The 16,620-nt window shown below is 51.6% G+C and overlaps 6 protein-coding genes across 6 annotated transcripts; 2 read left to right on the top strand and 4 right to left on the bottom strand.

Moving 5' to 3' along the window:
• Nucleotides 1-1,442: 1,442 nt before the first annotated feature.
• On the bottom strand, nucleotides 1,443-2,216 carry PUNSTDRAFT_68886 (uncharacterized protein; the record flags this gene model as incomplete). The annotated part of the gene is made up of 1 exon (XM_007384561.1): nucleotides 1,443-2,216. The coding sequence occupies one exon, from the start codon at nucleotides 2,214-2,216 to the stop codon at nucleotides 1,443-1,445; it is 774 nt and encodes a 257-aa protein (XP_007384623.1).
• A 768-nt stretch (nucleotides 2,217-2,984) lies between these two features.
• On the bottom strand, nucleotides 2,985-4,288 carry PUNSTDRAFT_135049 (uncharacterized protein; the record flags this gene model as incomplete). Its single annotated transcript, XM_007384560.1, has 2 exons — nucleotides 2,985-3,756; nucleotides 3,828-4,288. 2 exons carry the CDS (start codon nucleotides 4,286-4,288, stop codon nucleotides 2,985-2,987), a joined length of 1,233 nt encoding a protein of 410 aa, XP_007384622.1.
• Nucleotides 4,289-4,805: 517 nt separating this feature from the next.
• On the top strand, nucleotides 4,806-7,240 carry PUNSTDRAFT_135048 (uncharacterized protein; the record flags this gene model as incomplete). Its single annotated transcript, XM_007384559.1, has 6 exons — nucleotides 4,806-5,068; nucleotides 5,129-5,165; nucleotides 5,226-5,444; nucleotides 5,562-6,056; nucleotides 6,255-7,128; nucleotides 7,185-7,240. The coding sequence occupies 6 exons, from the start codon at nucleotides 4,806-4,808 to the stop codon at nucleotides 7,238-7,240; spliced, it is 1,944 nt and encodes a 647-aa protein (XP_007384621.1).
• A 1,669-nt stretch (nucleotides 7,241-8,909) lies between these two features.
• On the bottom strand, nucleotides 8,910-9,734 carry PUNSTDRAFT_45099 (uncharacterized protein; the record flags this gene model as incomplete). The annotated part of the gene is made up of 2 exons (XM_007384558.1): nucleotides 8,910-9,597; nucleotides 9,652-9,734. 2 exons carry the CDS (start codon nucleotides 9,732-9,734, stop codon nucleotides 8,910-8,912), a joined length of 771 nt encoding a protein of 256 aa, XP_007384620.1.
• A 607-nt stretch (nucleotides 9,735-10,341) lies between these two features.
• PUNSTDRAFT_69002 (uncharacterized protein) lies at nucleotides 10,342-13,022 on the bottom strand (the record flags this gene model as incomplete). The annotated part of the gene is made up of 2 exons (XM_007384557.1): nucleotides 10,342-10,698; nucleotides 10,752-13,022. Coding segments are annotated over 2 exons (2,628 nt in total), but the record flags the coding sequence as incomplete, so codon positions are not given.
• Nucleotides 13,023-15,331: 2,309 nt separating this feature from the next.
• On the top strand, nucleotides 15,332-15,946 carry PUNSTDRAFT_135045 (uncharacterized protein; the record flags this gene model as incomplete). Its single annotated transcript, XM_007384556.1, has 1 exon — nucleotides 15,332-15,946. The coding sequence occupies one exon, from the start codon at nucleotides 15,332-15,334 to the stop codon at nucleotides 15,944-15,946; it is 615 nt and encodes a 204-aa protein (XP_007384618.1).
• Between the last annotated feature and the right edge of the window lie 674 nt (nucleotides 15,947-16,620).

Here is a 16,620-nt window from a genome sequence, read left to right as displayed (position 1 = left end):
TAGGATAGCCCTCTCCATGTATTTACTTCATTCTGCTCACTGTCTGTGCTCTCCAGCTCGTTCTCGAGTGTTGTCCAGCTGCTAGACGCCCTCAGACAACACAAAATAGGGGAGATGCCAAAAGGAGGGTGCAGGAAGCCTAGGAGGGCGCGGGAGAGCATGACTGAATAGGGAGATGAAAGTATTAGGGGAAATGAACAAAATGGGACAGAAGCGGAAGCAGAATGGGGGACAATGGGACATGAGGCGAGTGTGGGAGCCATGCCCTGACATCGACCATGTGGTGGGGCTGGGCAACAACGTGATCACCTTGCGTGCGCAAAAGGACCGTCGTTGACCACGCGGGAGGGCTGGCCCCTTTGAGGTCACGTGCGCGTGGGCCCTAGCACCGCCACACAGTCCACGACGGCCCTCCCGTGCTTCCGTTGACTTTTCTCTTTCTCTGTCACTGTCCCCGCTGCCACACTGTCCACAACGGCCCTTTCTGCCTTCCATATCATGTTTCATTTCTGACACCACCACGTGAATATGGCATCGCCTCCGCCCACCACCCCGGTTGGAGCCGGACCCCTGCACCGGGTTTGATGCCGCCGCCCAGGACCCCTCCACCGGCTTCGACGCGCGACCCCACGTCCTCCCTCACTGACCTCAGCAACAGCGACAACCCGAACCCTCGCAGGCGCCAGCCTCCGATGCTGGAGCAGCCGCAAAAGCAGGCCCGCCGACGGCGCCCCGCGCCCAATAATGACTTCGTTCTCAAGGGCTCTGTGCCCGGCGATGCAGTGGGTCTTCGTGAGGACGAAGCGGTTGCCACCCGGCCCACTGCCCCCCAAGCTGGCGGATCGAAGAAACACGGAAAGGGCGCAAAGGGCCGCCGTTGAACAATGTTATGAATTTGTTGCATCCTCCCCCTGGCTTCATCATGGACATTTTGCGCTATGAATCTGTAATTTATTGTCATTTATAGTTGTCATTGCCTCCGTGAACAATGCATTTGTACGGAGTGAATTGCTTTCACGTGTGGGCGCAGTCCATCCGCGCCGCGCGGTCAATGACCGCTCTTTCCGCCGTTTGAACAAAATGTGAACGTCTAGTATGCAAAGCCCGCCATGCGGTAAATGACTGCCCTCCCCGCAGTTTGAGCAAAATGTGAACGTCTAGTATGCAAAGCCCGCCGTGCAGTCAATGACCACGCTTTCCGCCGTTTGAAAAGAATGTGAACATCCAGTATGCAAAGCCCGCCGTGCAGTCAATGACTGTCCTCCCCGCAGTTTGAGCAAAATGTGAACCTCTAGTACGCAAAGCCCGCCGCGCAGTCAATGACCACTCTTTACATCTTATCTATCTGATCCATTTCTGGTTACCCCCGCCCCGTCTTTCCTCACTTACTCAACCTCCATCCCTTCATCATCCGTCATCTCCCTTCCTTCTTCCGCTGGAAGCTATGGAGTGCCGCAGTGTACTCTGATCTCTTCGCGCCAGCGGTAGCAGTTGGGATTGATAACGATGCATATTGCAGTGCCTTGGTGAGTCTCCAGAATCATGGTGGCCGCACAATATTTTGATCCCGTCGTCTTCCATAACCGACTTGCGTTAGCCGAAGGCAGCCAAAGACATTGGTTCAACACCTTTTGTTGAAACTCCTTCCGTACACTCCCTGCGTCTGTATCGCTCAGCGTGTTTGCCAACTCCCTCCAGTCTTTTTGCGACTCCATCAGGTGCCAACTTTGCAAACACGGCGTGCGTACTAGCCCTTTCTGTGGGAGCAGATTATCGATCGCCATCTGCCACACCTTCCTTTCTACCTTCTTCACCAGTACAGCCAAGAACAAGCGCGAAAGGTCCAGGGTCTTGAACCACAACCAGTTGGCATTTCCTCTCTCCGCTTTGAGCATGATCGTATAGCTTCTGTCTCGCAACTTTCGGTAGTTGGGTATTTTTTGGATGATGTCTGATGCCAGCTGCTGGGATATCTTCTCCATGGCCTCGTTCAGTCCTATCGGTTCTGACGGCGGCAATGCCTCCTTGATCTCCTCCGGTAGGTCAATGAACTCAGCCCCTGGTTCCAACTGCATTGCAACCAGAGGCCGAACCTTGATGCCCCGTTCTCCTGCCTGGAAATCCACAGCTGGCGGTGGCGGTTCTGTCCTACGCACGCTTCTCACGTCTTCGGTGTGTACTTTGTTCTTGGTCCTCCCAAAGTAGACTTTCTCCATTCGTTCTCATCGCTCCTGCGGTATCATCACCGGATACATGTGGCTCTGCATAAAGCTCATGTGCTTCTCTCCGAACAGCTTGGCCATGTCCCCAGGCACGTAGTGCAGGGCTTTGGTCGGCATATGAGGAACTCGCACGTCCCCGTTTTTCTCCCAGTGGATGCCGCATAGGAACCACAGCCCAAGTATCAGGTGGAGGGGTACCAGCTCGTGGTCCATACCTTCTGCTCGCCGTGAGCCAAAAGCCAACATTTCTTGGATGATGCTTCCTTGCCACCCCGTGCTGAGCGTCAAGTTTAAGAGTCATACGAGTTGTGCTCCGAGCGCGATTGTTGCCACCCAACGTCGAATCTCCCCCGGCAGGCCCGTCAGGTACTCCAAGATCAGCAGGCATGCTTTGGTGCAGAATGTGATGAAATGCTTGCCATCTGGTGAGCATTGTTGTCCGCACGAGCAAGAGCAAGATATCCACTTACCACCAAGTATACGTCTTCAGTGCTGTGAGGCATGCCTTCAGCGCACTTAAGTTCCTCCTGCTGAGGAACAACTCGTCTCCCATAAACGTATCCGTCTCGGAAAGTGGGACGCGCGCCTCTAATCTGACACCTCCATCTTGTCCTACGTGTCCTGTCTCTATCGTGTTGGCCTCCCCTATGTCCAACATGATTTTCACCCGCTTTTGCAACCGCTTCAGCAGTCGGTCCATGTTCACCGGATACAGCATCTTGTATGGAATGCAGGCCCACAGGTTGCGGTGTTGCGCATGTATCAACACCTGGTCCATGTGATACGTCTGCACATATGCGTGCTGTTGAACACTTCTTTGTCACACTTGCGGGGTTGCCAACGGAATCCGGCCAGTTGTTCCAGTTGTCCCGCGTAATCCCTGATGAATTGAGGATGGTCCAAAGCCTCTTTCACCTTCCCTCTGTGTGCCTGCGTCCCCAGCTCCGGAAACATGCACCAGAGAATTTCACTGTGCTTGCCGGTGTGGATCTTCAGGCAGTGCCCCGGGCAGTACATCTCCACCTCGATGTCTATCCACCACTGGTCATTTGCCCTCGTGTCCGGTCCAATCCAGCTCGTCGCTTCTATAAACTTGGACGCTATTTCCATTTCTTGCAGCTCGTGCACAAATTCATCTTTGGACCCTTTCACCTCGAACATGAACCAGAGGTCACAGAATGCCGCCTGCTCCAGGCTGTTGGCTCGGGTTTTCAGCATTTCCCCGAAATCCTTCATGCAATTGGCAGACATGTTGATGCTGTGCCAGTGCATCTGTCCTCCCTCGTCCCTTTGGTTCGCCATCGCTGCACTGTACATGGCCAGGATGTGCACCTGCCCTTCGTTCAGCTCCCGAAGGGAGGGAGCTGCTAGTACGAGGTTGTAGAATTGCTCCACTATCGCGGTGGGAATCCACCTGTCCCCCAGTTTCACGCTCGCGGACCACAGCCCTGGAAACAGAACAACTATCTTGCCCTGAGAACTGAACGTCCCAAGGAGCATGTTCGGGATCGTGTGCGCGGGCACAGAACAGTGCCTGGGGGGACCATATTCAATAGACACCGATTGTTCCTCGTGTGGCTCCAATCAAAATCTGGTAATATGAACACCTTTACGCTGGCCAGGATGTCCAGCTGCTGAGAATATCTGATGATGGAGTCGATGTCCCGCCTGAACCGGATGCTCCCCGGGTCGAACTCATGCTCCAGGAAATCTTCCGCATATTCAACATCCACCTTGATGAGCTTGTTCATGCTTCCATCCGCCCTTGTCCAACGATCACAGAGCATGTAGTTGGTCGCCCGCTGCACCGATTTTCCTGGTCCGAACAGTTGCGAAGCGGACCCCATGAATGTTGCCAGGCTCATGACATGCGTTTCGATATTCTCGTATAGCCAAGAGGGATCAAGGTCCTGGTCTAGCAAATCAGTCACGCCGCACTCCTCCGTTCCGTCCTGATCCTCTGATCTGTTAACCGTCTGTATCTCATCCTCGAAAGACTCAGGAGGCGAGGGTGCCCGGTCCATCGACCATGTCGGTCCAGGCCGATCCTCTTCCATATCCTCCATAGCAATCCAGGAGGGGGATAATGGAGGGGGGATATTCGTCGAGGCCCCTCGCCCCCCTCCCATTTTTATACACCACATCGGTGCTGCTAGCGTTGGGTAGACGAGCCACATGTTTCTGGCATGCTACAGGTACGCGAGATACGTGAGATACGCAAGCTAAGCAAGATACGTGAGACTTATGTTCACTGCTTAACCCTTGAAATTGTTCTGACAATAGATCCTAACAACATGTGACAAGGGTTTTGCATGCAAAGAGAGGTTGGAAGACGGCACACCCTGCCGTTTCTTCTCAACAAACTACAAGAATCGCTTACGCAAGCACTACTCTACCTCCCACAAGGACTGTGCTTGGCCACCCAGGCAAGCCGACGATGAAACAGCCCAGCTGCATTTTGTGCAATACGTGCAGTCTCTGGTCCCGCTTGACTACAAGACCCGATTCCTTGTGATGGGACCATATCTTTCTGACGCCAAAGCTCAGCCCGGCGTGGAAAAGCTTCAACGAATCAGAGACAAGATGCAGCAGATGAACGAGGTCTCTCTCGGCACCAGTCCCAAGCTTATACCCTACTGGCTCACAGCGTTGAAATGGCCAGAGCATGTCCAGGATTACAACAGCTACAATCTGTGCTGGCTTGTGGACACATTGAATCAGCATTTCGATCCTCTAGCAGGCGTTTCAGGGCTTGTGTTTCAGTACCTGAAGAAATGCAAGTCCCTCATCGCCAACTGTCTGCCGATTGTCCTGCAACTTCTGGTCACCGCCAATGTGCAGTCAGAGTAAGTTTCAGCTGGCTTCTTCAGAGAATCCATTGCTGTCTCTAATCCTACACTCCTCAGACTCGAGCACAAGCCTTTCAAGGGTCTCCAAGAAGCGGTGAGCCTCGCATAATATTCCTGTATGGTCGCAGCGCTGCTGCTCATGATCATGAGGCAGGATATGTTGGACCCTGCCGCCTATTCAGTTGCAGGCTGTCCTCCCGATACAGCAGACCTGGTGACTCTTTGGGAAGCGCTCGAATCCACCGTCGGAATGAATGCAACCACGGTGTCCTTTGAGGATTCGCTGATGCTGTTGATGCACCACATCTTCAGCGGGTTATTTCTGCGGGCTTGGGATCATCTCCAGACAACCGACAATGCCATTCCCCACCCCGTCATGCGTTGCATCATCCTGCTATCTATATGACCCAACAGCCAATTCAAAGAGGCCGTCCATGTTACACCGCTTCTCTCCCACATGCAATATGCAATCTGACTGTGCACCCTTCAGGAAATATACCTCGAAGCGGCAAGTTTATCAGCAAGGGACCTGGAGATCGCCACGTTGAGCATCCGCAAGTTCTACACCAGCGGAGGTTGCAGCACGTTCGGGGTCATGAAGTCTCAGGGGCACCTCATCACCGACGTCGCCATGAGCAGCCAAATGGAGGTGAACATTATCTTGACGGATCCGGTCGGATTCACCTCACTCGTCCATAAAGGGCATGAGATCACTCTCTGTAACCTTCACGCCCTCTATGCCAGCCTTCAGGCATGGACAAAGGCCGCCGATGTCAAGACCTCTCTAGGATGTCCCATGGGCATAGTCATATCTGCGTTCAAGGACAACATGACCTCAAGGAGCCAGAGCTACTCATTCCTTTCTGATCCCAGGAACCGGTTGCTGCACAGCAAAATCATGTTTTTCAACGTCATCATGTCTGATCCCACCGCTCGAAAGTGGATGTTTATCAGCCCGGACGAGTCCGATCTCATGGAACTCCAGGTAGATATGGTGCACGGATTTGAATGGCTCCGATCCTTGACCGACCTTGAATGAAATCTCCTCATCATGACGATGAACCTGAGCGGCCCTCCCCCAAGGTTCACCGAGCTGGTATCCCTCAAATATCTTAACGGGCCATACACCGACTCGATACGGGGCCTTCACTTCTTTGGAAGGTACCTCACGATCACCACTCAGTATTGGAAACAGGGACACTCCACCGCCTATCAGAAGGAGGTCCCTCGCCCGCTCGACGCATTCACGGCCGACCTCCTTGTCAAAGTCTTGGTGGTTTACCGACCCTTTGTGGCCTGGCTCTCGAAGAAGCTGTGGCCAGCCAATCCCAAGGCCGGCGAGGGGTATCAGCGTTTGATATTCTCTGACTTTAAGGGGCAGCCCTTTGACCCAGAGGCTCTCAGCACCATCATGTCCGAGCAAGGGATGAAGGTATGCAGGGCTCCCCTGGGTGCGAACGCAAAACGACATGCTCTGAAGGCTTTCCGATGCGATCACAGGGCCCTCCATGGTATTACCCTTGAGGTGGAGACCCAGCTCAACCTCGAGCACATAGACGTCATGGGCATGGGGCATAGCAACAACGTTGACCGCCGGATATACGCACGATCAAACACGTCCAATGGACAGTACAGCGGGCATCTGCTGCAGGCAAGCTTTGAGCGGGCCGCTCAGTGGCAAGTCGTTATGAGGGTCGTTCCGGAAGGGGTACTACTTTTGTTCGATCGGTGCAGTACCTTGGAGTTCGAGTCCCTCTGTGTGGCAGGGCACTTTCACGATTGCACAAAGAAGAAGGAAGACTCGGACAGGATGCTGCAGGATACCATCAGAACCATCATTCGAGAGGAACTTCAAGCACTATCCGCCATCAACTCCAAAGCGGCCATACATATGGGCCTTTCTGATCAAATCCTGCAGACAATCCGTGAAGAGATCACAAGTGCAGTTAAGGCGGCTGTGAGATCAATTGCGCATTGGAATGAACCTCGAGATGCAATAGGATGGGAAGAGGGTGACTATCCCATCGCAAGCAAGTCAGACGGGAATGAAATCACTGGTACGCAGTGTGATTGCAACGTGCTCAAGACACTCGCTGATATCACGTCCCCCAAGTTCTCCCAGAGCATGTTAGGGAGCGACTCCCGATGTCTAGCCCTAGGGCCCAGTGAGAATCGACTCTGTGTCAGTCTGCTCGAGATGCGCGTGTCTGCGGAAGCCACCATCACGCACATCAAAGCTTACCATAGCGCAACAGTGATGCAGATTCGCAGATGGCGAACGGCTATGGTATGCTACAGTCTGTCCCGGTATGCTGCTCGTCTGGATCGCTCTGCGCTGGCCTGCGGCTCAAGAGAATACAGCATAATGCATATGTATCTCGTACAGAAATTACAATACATGCATAGAACAACTCGAAACGACGTCGTGGCCAGCAGTGGAAGTGCCGGAAGCTCGTCGGAGTCGACGGCGGGTTGAACGAGCCGCGGATGAAGTTGTCGAAGAGTGAGAAGGCATCAAGATAGCGTGTAGACGAGCGAGACCCAGCACGGCTGGCACCTATAAGGGGTTGGAGAGATAGAACAGAGCAAGGCGAAGCCTGTAGCCGACAGGAGTTGGAGAAGACGGGACGAGCACATGAGACAAACCGGAGGTCTGGCGAAAGTACGGACGAGTCGGAGGACCTTAGGCGGTGTCGTCGAAGGATGGTCCTAGGCGCTCCTTAGGGCGCGTTCGCGAACTCATTTGATAGTATTTCTAGGCAGAGTCAACGTAGATCGTAGTCGTGCAAAGGGCGCGAATGGATGCTCACGCTCTTTTGCTTCGAATCCATTGATTTCCACACCGCGCTTGCTGCTTCGCGCGAGTTATCGTTGGATTTGAGGTATTCGGCGACGAATATATTCCTGAGAACCCGATGAGCAATCGCCGTAGCAGCATACATACGATAGCCTTACTGAGCTGAGTATGGGTCATCGTTGAGGTTCCTACCACGGGCTTTGTTCGAGACCAGAATCTTCGAGGCTGTCGCTGGACGCGCTATGGATGTTATATGTAGATGTACAACTTGGAAGCAAGGAACCGTCTGTGCGAACCTGTCGTTGATGGTACTGAAGCCGAATCCGTATTGGGAGTACCGTGGACAGAAGGAGTGGAAGAGGACCGTGACGTTGTGACACCGGCGGCTGGCGACGGGATACCCGGAATGGTAGTGGACAAGGCGGGCGTCCTTTCGCTAGTCTCTGCATGAACGTGAGCTATAGCCGATCACTACATGGCCCAGCGCCGACGTACTGTTGATCTGGGTATGCATGGCACGGCGATCGGCAATGTTAGCTTCCTTCGTCTGGAGCCTGCAAATAGACATATGTATGAATGCTGGACCTGATAAGGATGTGAAACGTACAACGGGTTGGGGAGCTATCCCATCATGTGATGAGAGAGGTGAGCACATGATGACCAACTCGAAGGGCACCAATAGATCTCGAACCTTGATTCTTTCAAACCGGCGTTTGCGCTTTGTGGCCGGGTCGTCGCTGTCCATGTCGGCATCACCGTGCGCTCGTTTCCGTGAATCCTCAGCGGAGACTGAGATTGTGGCAACAACAACGGGTTGAGTCTCGACCCCAGGATTGAGATGCTTGTTTGTTTCGGGCGTTGCTAGAACACTCCCGCGGGCGGCATATCAGACCACTGAAACAGAAATGTAGAAAGAGACAGGTATACCATCGTGAATGACTTCGGCAGCCAAAAAGGGCGGCGGATGTGACGTAGTCTGCATGTCGATGTCGTGGTGTTCATCGACTTCGGGCCTGATTGGATCAGCTAACATATGGCACGTCAGTAGACGAGGAGCACCAGGGCATTGCCATTTAATGTACGCTTCACTGTGACAGATCTTCGAGCTGGCTTCGGTACGGCGTTCCTAAATCCTTCTCCAGGTCCTGACGGTCTGTCATCGACGTCTTCTTGTTTCACTATCTTCATGCCATTATGGCGGTGCCATTGCGGATAGTGTTCAATCATCCATCGCTCAGCCTTCCAGGTGCCGTCGCAAAGCTGGAACTCGATGAATTCAGCACGTAAAACCCGGTAGACAAGCTGGGCAGCAGGTAGAGTCGCGTTATGAGCCCACGAAGTTGGACCTAAACCGCGCGCCTTGAGGTATTGGCAGACGCGGTTCGTAGTAAGCCGTATCTCGTCAAGCCGTTGGAGCGTAACTCGGTGCCCTGTCGGATCTTCGAGGAAGCCGTACTTCTTACTGACCTTCTTGGGTTTGCGTACACCCACCGCGTCACTGTCTGAGTCAGCGGGATCGTCGTTGGAGTTGCCGCCAAAGCCGGCTATGTCGTCAGTGCGCTTCATGGAATTTGTCCAGGTATCGTGGTCCCAATACTTCACCTCGGGGTGAGTGTCGTGTGGTTCGTTTGGGAGATCTTGGATATGAGAGTAGGGATCATCGAGCGAAGGGTTTTTCTTGGTCAATGAGCCTGACTCGATCACCGACAACAGGCCTTGATATAAACCACTGAAGACAATCAGAGTGTGGATAGGTTCCTGTAGGTCAAACTAGTAGACATACCGCACTGTATCCACCTCCTTTGCAAGTACCATATTCTCAGTTACAATTCGCTGGTAGGCAATGTTGCCTGAGTTCCAGAGCATATCAGGAGAGGCACTTGCAAGCCACTGACTATAGGGACTGTGCGGGACCTGTGATAACTACTGTCAGTGAGCGTATATGCAGTTTTCGAGGCGCATATATCCCCAGGTTTTGGTCGTACAAGCTCCCTCTCTTGCAAGGTTGTGTTCTTTGTCGAATAAGCAAAAGAGAGCCCGTTCGGCAAAGCCTCCTGCATGCGATGAGATGCAGAGGGGTCTGACAACAGATTGCGTTCTGCGACACCATGGCGATGATGCTGGGCTGGCTCGTATGAGTTTTCTCGCTGTTGACTTGGCTGAATAGGTCCTATCCCCTGGATTGTATACGACATTGTTTGTTGCAATGAGTAACTGTTCCGTGTAGTGAGCGACAGGAGCAAGACATGTGGGTGGGCACAATGTAGGTTTTCGTACAGCCACCATAAGTGTCCTGAACTATGGCTGTATTTAACCGTTTCGCTGGCCGCGACTAGTTGTCTCCGTGTCCACCTCACAAATACCATTCTCTTTGCAACAATGGACCATTATATCCAAAGGATAGTAGCTGAATAGATTGCCATCACAAGCTATGTAATTACAACTGAGTACGGGCCTGGTTCAATGCATTAACTTACTCATCACCTTCCTCTTCAGCCGTTTCATCGTAGCCAGCCAGAAACCCAACATCGAGGCCAGGCTTTTCAACGAGGAAGAAACGATCATCTCCACGGTCTTCCTCTCTGCTTGGCCAATCTGGAACCATGGCAACAACAGCAAGAATGTTGCACACATCCACCCCAACTAGGCCATCGTCACCCAGGTGGTCACAGGACCATAGTACGCCAGACGATGCTTCGAGCAGTTCCGCGTCTGGCTGGGAGTATAATGATAGCATGGCAAGGCCATGTACAGTTCCATTGGGCATTTTGGCCCTGAAGAAGTAACGGGTTTCACCGTACTGAATAGAGTCAGTATGTGGTAGGTGGACCTAGTAAAAGTTGTTCAGAACATTAACTAATCATCAAGCAGCCTAGTGTATACCTTGACATTGCGGGAAATACGGATCCGATTCATTTCTGTCAATGACTCCTTCCACAAGCAGCGAACAATGCATCCAATGGGTAGCCGTAACTGTGCCCAGCGTTGTATTTGTAACTCCGGGGCAGTCCACCATCCGTGCACATTTTGATGTTCCGCTCCAAGCTCTGTGATATACCTGTTCATATACTCTGTGATGGCAATTTGCTCTGCATCTGAAACCTGACTAGGGTACCGCTCAAGTGCCCGTAATAGAATATAGCCTGAGCCAAGGTCTTCTGAACCACGGGGAAGAGTCTCCTCAGGAGAATGCATGTTCAGCGGAGGATACATTGACTTGAGAGTATTGGCTTGACATCGCTGTACACCTTGCTGTGATATATTGGCATATGATTTTGATGGTTGACGCAATTCTTGTCCAAGGCTTCCTATTGTTCGCTCTAAGACCCACTGAGCATAACAGCACAACGGCCCGTGTCTGTATGTCTCAGGAACAAGGTGTGGTAATAGATGGAGTACCGGTCGGCAAAAATGAAGGTGATCTTCGCGGCGTTTGCAGTAAATCTCTTCAAACTCGACACAGAAGTCGGCAAGCTTTCGGGATGCAAACTGAAGTTCATGGCGGCTTGTGCGCCACTGGTGTACGATACGCATCCCTGCAACAAATTTGCAGAAGTTCCACCAATATGTTGGTGGGAGAAGAAGTCGTAGGAATGCAGGGCATAACCCGTGCTGCCACAGGAGGAACTCCCAGCACTTGTATCCGCTATTCACTTTCTTGGAAGGGTCTCGAGGTGGGCGGTCGAAAAATCCAGGAAGGTATGGGGTAGCATCAGACACCATGCGTCCGTGACCTGTCCATAGTTCTCCAACGAGAACACGCCATGTCCAGGAATCTATAGAATCTGTACGGTCACATCCAATTGTTCCAGTCCACAGCTCCGTAAACAGTTGGGGCATATTGAGGTTTGCATGCATCAGATCAATTGTGCACATCCGTGGCATACCAAGCACGCAGGTGAGACCCATGAGAATACTTGGTTTCACGATACCAGTCTCTAGTCGGCGCTGATTGTGCTGGCGTGTATTCTGTGATTGGATGACATATGATAGGTTTTTGTGATAATCTGTTTGTGACCCGTGTGTAAAGGCCAGAGGGTCGATGTCCGGATGACTGCATGTAAGAACGGTACAGTCTGTAGACAGCAAGAGTGTGGGATAGTAAGTGTTTCCTCCACCCTTGCGGCGGCCAAGCTGTGGACAATATAACCGGCATCCATAGCGGCCCTGGTGTCCAACAAGCCCCGTCAGAAATGCCATTCCAGGCCCATCGGCACCTGCAAGAAAAATGAAGGGATGGTCGATGAAAACTTCTCCAGTTCGGGCATTCCAAACCTGAAGGCCTTCACGTCCAAGAGCTTCGACATGATGTAGGCCGAGGTAAAGGTACGAAAAGAGATATTTGGGCTTATGTGGTCCAGGAATGAAACCACCAGGAAAAACAGCCTTACGCTTGTATCGCGTTCCTGGCTTGATGTCAAAGAATACCCATGCCCAAATCCAAAGATCTGATTCCTTGTCATGGTAGAGCTGTGCACCATCGATTGTAAGGAAGAGGCATGTATCTTTGCCAGGAATGATTGTGCCGGCTTTGACAAGTGCAAGAAACTCAGACGAAACACAGATGTCGACAAAGGTTTGGATCTCCTGGAAGGTCTCGAGCTCGTCAAGGGCTTCATCTATCCTCTGCTCAAGGTAGGACATCATATCGGCACCCTCCGGTGTGCGGAATATACTCTGTATTTGGGGACCGGGTGGTATAACATAATATTCCTGTCGTGCTTTCTTGACACCGTGCACCCGCGGGATCTGCTCGTCATAGCGTGCTTCACCGCACAATGGGCAAGACTCGAGGTCTAACCAAGGCCCTGAGAAGGCCGTGCACGAGTTGACACACATGGCGCCGCTCAAGGGCTCCACGCCAGTTAATTCTGCAATCTGGCATTTCAGGAGCCAGAGGGAGTCGGGTTTGGAATTATGATTCGGATTCCATTCAATAGCAGCAGCCATAATGTCTTCGTAGGTCCTCTCGGAAGAATGAACAGTTGCCATATAAACCCGGAGGGAGAAGAATGTGTCGGCGTCAAGGTCTTCAGGCAGACATCGAAGAGGATTTCGAAGGCGATCTTGAATGTGTGCAGGAAGGCCACCATTTTCGAGTGTAGCGGAGCGAAGCTCTTTGATGAACTCCAAGATATGATGAATCTCTGGGATTTGCGACGTAGTAGGAAGTACAAAAGCTTCGTTATCGTGACCAGCCTCCGCGTTGGCAGACCGGTCACTAACATCCGGTTCACGGGCCTCCTGATCTTCCCCTACACGAGCACGATCATCCAAGAGATCGGTTTCGTCACTTCGAAGGGCGTCATAACCAGAATCTTCATCGCGCTGTCTTGTTTGACGGATGTGATTGGAGTAGAAATGGATGGGATAGTTGGTAAGTCTGGGTGAGTTAACTTGATCCCAATGAAATCCGTCTTGAGGTCCTGGGCTATCTAAGTCGGAGATTACTCAATAAGTTTGGCCGGTAGTTGATCTGACTTGAATGTGACAAGCGATAAAGCTTATCGGTGTGTTTGATGTGAGTGTGAGAGTGTTGTGAGGGTGTGGGAAGGTTGGGTTCTGAATACTAGCTCCTGCTAATAGTACGTGTGAGGTGTTGAGGTGTTGAGAGAGAATAACCAAGTAAAAAATGAGAACGTTCAGAGACTGAGAGAGTTGGAAACCAAATATTGCTGTCGGTGGCTGTGTGCTGAGTTGAAATACTAAAACCAGGTACTCTTGACCTGATTGGAGTGTCTGAGAGAAAACTGAGAGCTTACGAGCTCTGTCAGACTGTGTGCGTGTAGGGGGAACTTCTTCGTTCGGACGGCGTGCGTATAGGGGGGGAACTTCTTCGTTTCTTTCTTGGGCTAGAGGGGCTACATTTATACTTTTCCAGAAGTTGGCCTGCTCCTAGTCACGGATCCCTGTTGAGTCACTTTCTGACTCATTGGAGTCATGTGCTGACTCATAAGAGTCATTTGACTCATAAGAGTCATACTGACTCATAAGGCTGACTAAGTTTGTGATGACTCGCTATGCTTGAGTCATGAGTAGTAAGCAGGGTGTGATCTGGATACATGATTATAACTATGCTTACTGAGCTAATTCTATCCTACTGATCTTACAAATCGGGCAGTTCCGCACCTAAACACTTTAGGGGCGGGACAGCGCGTGTCCTCCTCTTGCACTTCTTCGAGGCTACCGGGATCCCGAGATCGAACACGATCCAGTTCAATTGCGCTGGGATCCCCACTGCCTCTAGATCCAGACGGTACCTCTGGATGATCGTGAAGAGAGCTACGCCGCAAAAGAACCTGATAAAAGTTGGTTAGTAGCTGACGGCGGCAGGGATCGTCTATTACAACGATCCGGCGGGATTCTTATAAGGAACGACGCACCGTACACCCTCGAGCATCCGGGCCTCCAATCTCTGTATGTGCTCTTGTTCGAGTATTCGAGTTGCTCCCTCCCCCGTTGCTCAAAGTGTCGGCTTGATATTGGACCGAACCGCGCCGATTTTGTAGATGTCGGGAGCGAGTGTTCCGGTGAACTTGAGCCTGGCTGCATCGCGTTCTTCCGCAGGTGCACCATACGAGATTGGAGCCCGACGGCATTCTTTCCAAGTTGCAAGGAGTGGTGGACAAGAGCCTGTCCAGGGAAGAGTGTGCCACATGGGAAGGACTTCGCTCGTCTTGCGCAACGTGTCATCACCTTGCTAGCAACAGACATGGCATGTCGCCTACTTCGCAGCTGTAATATTAATTTCGAATATATATGTACATGTTCATCTGCGAAAATGCAGGTTGTGCCCAAACCGCGCACATAGACAGTGTCCTACGCACACACACGCGGCTTCCAGCGAACACGCGCAGAGTCGATTCTCACTGGGCCTAGGGTTCCATGCACTCCCACTGCAAACGTGGATCCAACATTGCACTCTGTGTGCGGTACAATATCCAGTTCGAAGACTCGTCCACCATCTACCAGTCCCAACTCTTGTGCACAGTACCCTATGCAGGTCTCTGCAAGCAGGAATGCTGAGGCCCCATCTGTGTTGTCACAGGATAAAACGAGACACTTGAGGATGAGCAGGGAAATAGTTCCATCACCCCCATGGTCCTCCATCCGATCGACACCGAACGCAGGGGAAGAGATATCATCAATCTGATCGTTCGACTCACAGAACGAAGCTCATGCATATCATCGCCCCTATCCCAGCACACGAACCGGCAACAGGAATAGAACCGGCAGTGCCAGCTGTGAAGGCAAGTGTTTTCGGTTTGATTGACGCAGTTACCTCATGTCTGACTCTGGCGATAGAAAACGGCCGTAGCTCACCCTTGGATATCGAGATGGATTCTCCAGTATCTCAGGTGCCTAAGCTAGAGGATGATACAGGAGACGCGAACGATCCCCAATCGCAATGCACATAGGAGGGCTCTCAGCCGGAGGCAGCTCAGATCTGATATTGGAAACCCATGGTCAGGAAGGAGATGCAGATGCTCTACGGGAAGGAAGCAAATCTCCGATCTACAGGTCAATGCGAGGCCATTTACGAGATGCTTCTGCGCCACAACGACATGCAGGTCGTCCTGGGAACAGGCGCTGGCAAGACCACACCGGTAATAATTGCTGGCCTTCTGGACCAGGCTACCACCGTCTTGGCTGTTCCGCTGAAGGTCTTAATGGAGGATGCGGTGTGTAAGCTGCAACGGGCAGGCATTGAGCACCATGTCTGGAGGGAAGGACAAATCCCCTCCTCTGCCCGAGTCGTCATAGTCAGCTACGATCACATCGGATCAGCGTCCTGGAAGGAGGCCATCACCAGCCATCACTTTGGCTCCCCCTATCCGGTCACTTGCTTCATGTTGGACGAAGCTCACTCCAGGTTCATGCAGATCAGTTTCCGACTGTCCATGGAGAATGTGTGGAAAGCAAGGATGTTCAATGCTCAGCTCATAACACTTACAGCTACCCTACCCCCGGCAGCAGAGGATAGGCTCACCAAACTCCTATCCACGGCCCAGCTAGGGGTTGAGCCTCAATTCCGCCCATCTCAGACTGGTGGACTACCACCTACAAATGTAGCATAGCAGGATACTAGTAGGCTGGTACCATTTTTGGAAAAAGTGCATGACTACGCAGCCACCGATAAAATGTTTATGATAAACACAGTGCAGGGCAGTTTGTGAGCCCAATACGGTAGCTCTATCCTTGTGTTTGGATGGAATTGAGGCTCAATTCCATCGGGTACCTAAATCTGTGCAGAATTATTGTGTGAATCCAAATATTACACTCCCATGACCGTGGGAATGTTCCTTCGGCCGCTACAGCTGATTTACTGAATACATGGAATTGAGGATTGGACAGAGTGGGTCTATCAACTTGGGTCATTATCATCCTCCAAAAATCCCTCCATGCGATAGAATCAATGGACACTAGGCTGCATAGCCACACAGCAAGTTTTGGCTCTCCAGATAATAAAATACCTCTTTCAAAATCAGTGCAAAAAACCAAACTAAATTTGTTTGTTCACACACCCGAGTATAGGTGTTAATGTTGTAATATTAAATAGTGTGGAGAAATGATGCAAGAATATGTGGGAATAATGTGGCATTGTAAAAAGTTGAAATAAACGTGTGATGTGATAACTCACTGATCTTACATTCAGAAAACGGATAATGGGTGGCGCAACTGGCTTACAATGACCTAAGGAGTGGAGGTTCTGAAAATGACTATTCAGGTAGATATCCTTTTAAAGCCATTT

The sequence above is a fragment of the Punctularia strigosozonata genome (genome assembly GCF_000264995.1).
Source record: "Punctularia strigosozonata HHB-11173 SS5 unplaced genomic scaffold PUNSTscaffold_7, whole genome shotgun sequence".
In the NCBI taxonomy this organism is placed as follows: Eukaryota; Fungi; Basidiomycota; class Agaricomycetes; order Corticiales; family Punctulariaceae; genus Punctularia; species Punctularia strigosozonata.
The sequence above is the reverse complement of the archived record's forward strand: the minus strand, read 5'-3'. Positions and strand labels throughout refer to the sequence as shown.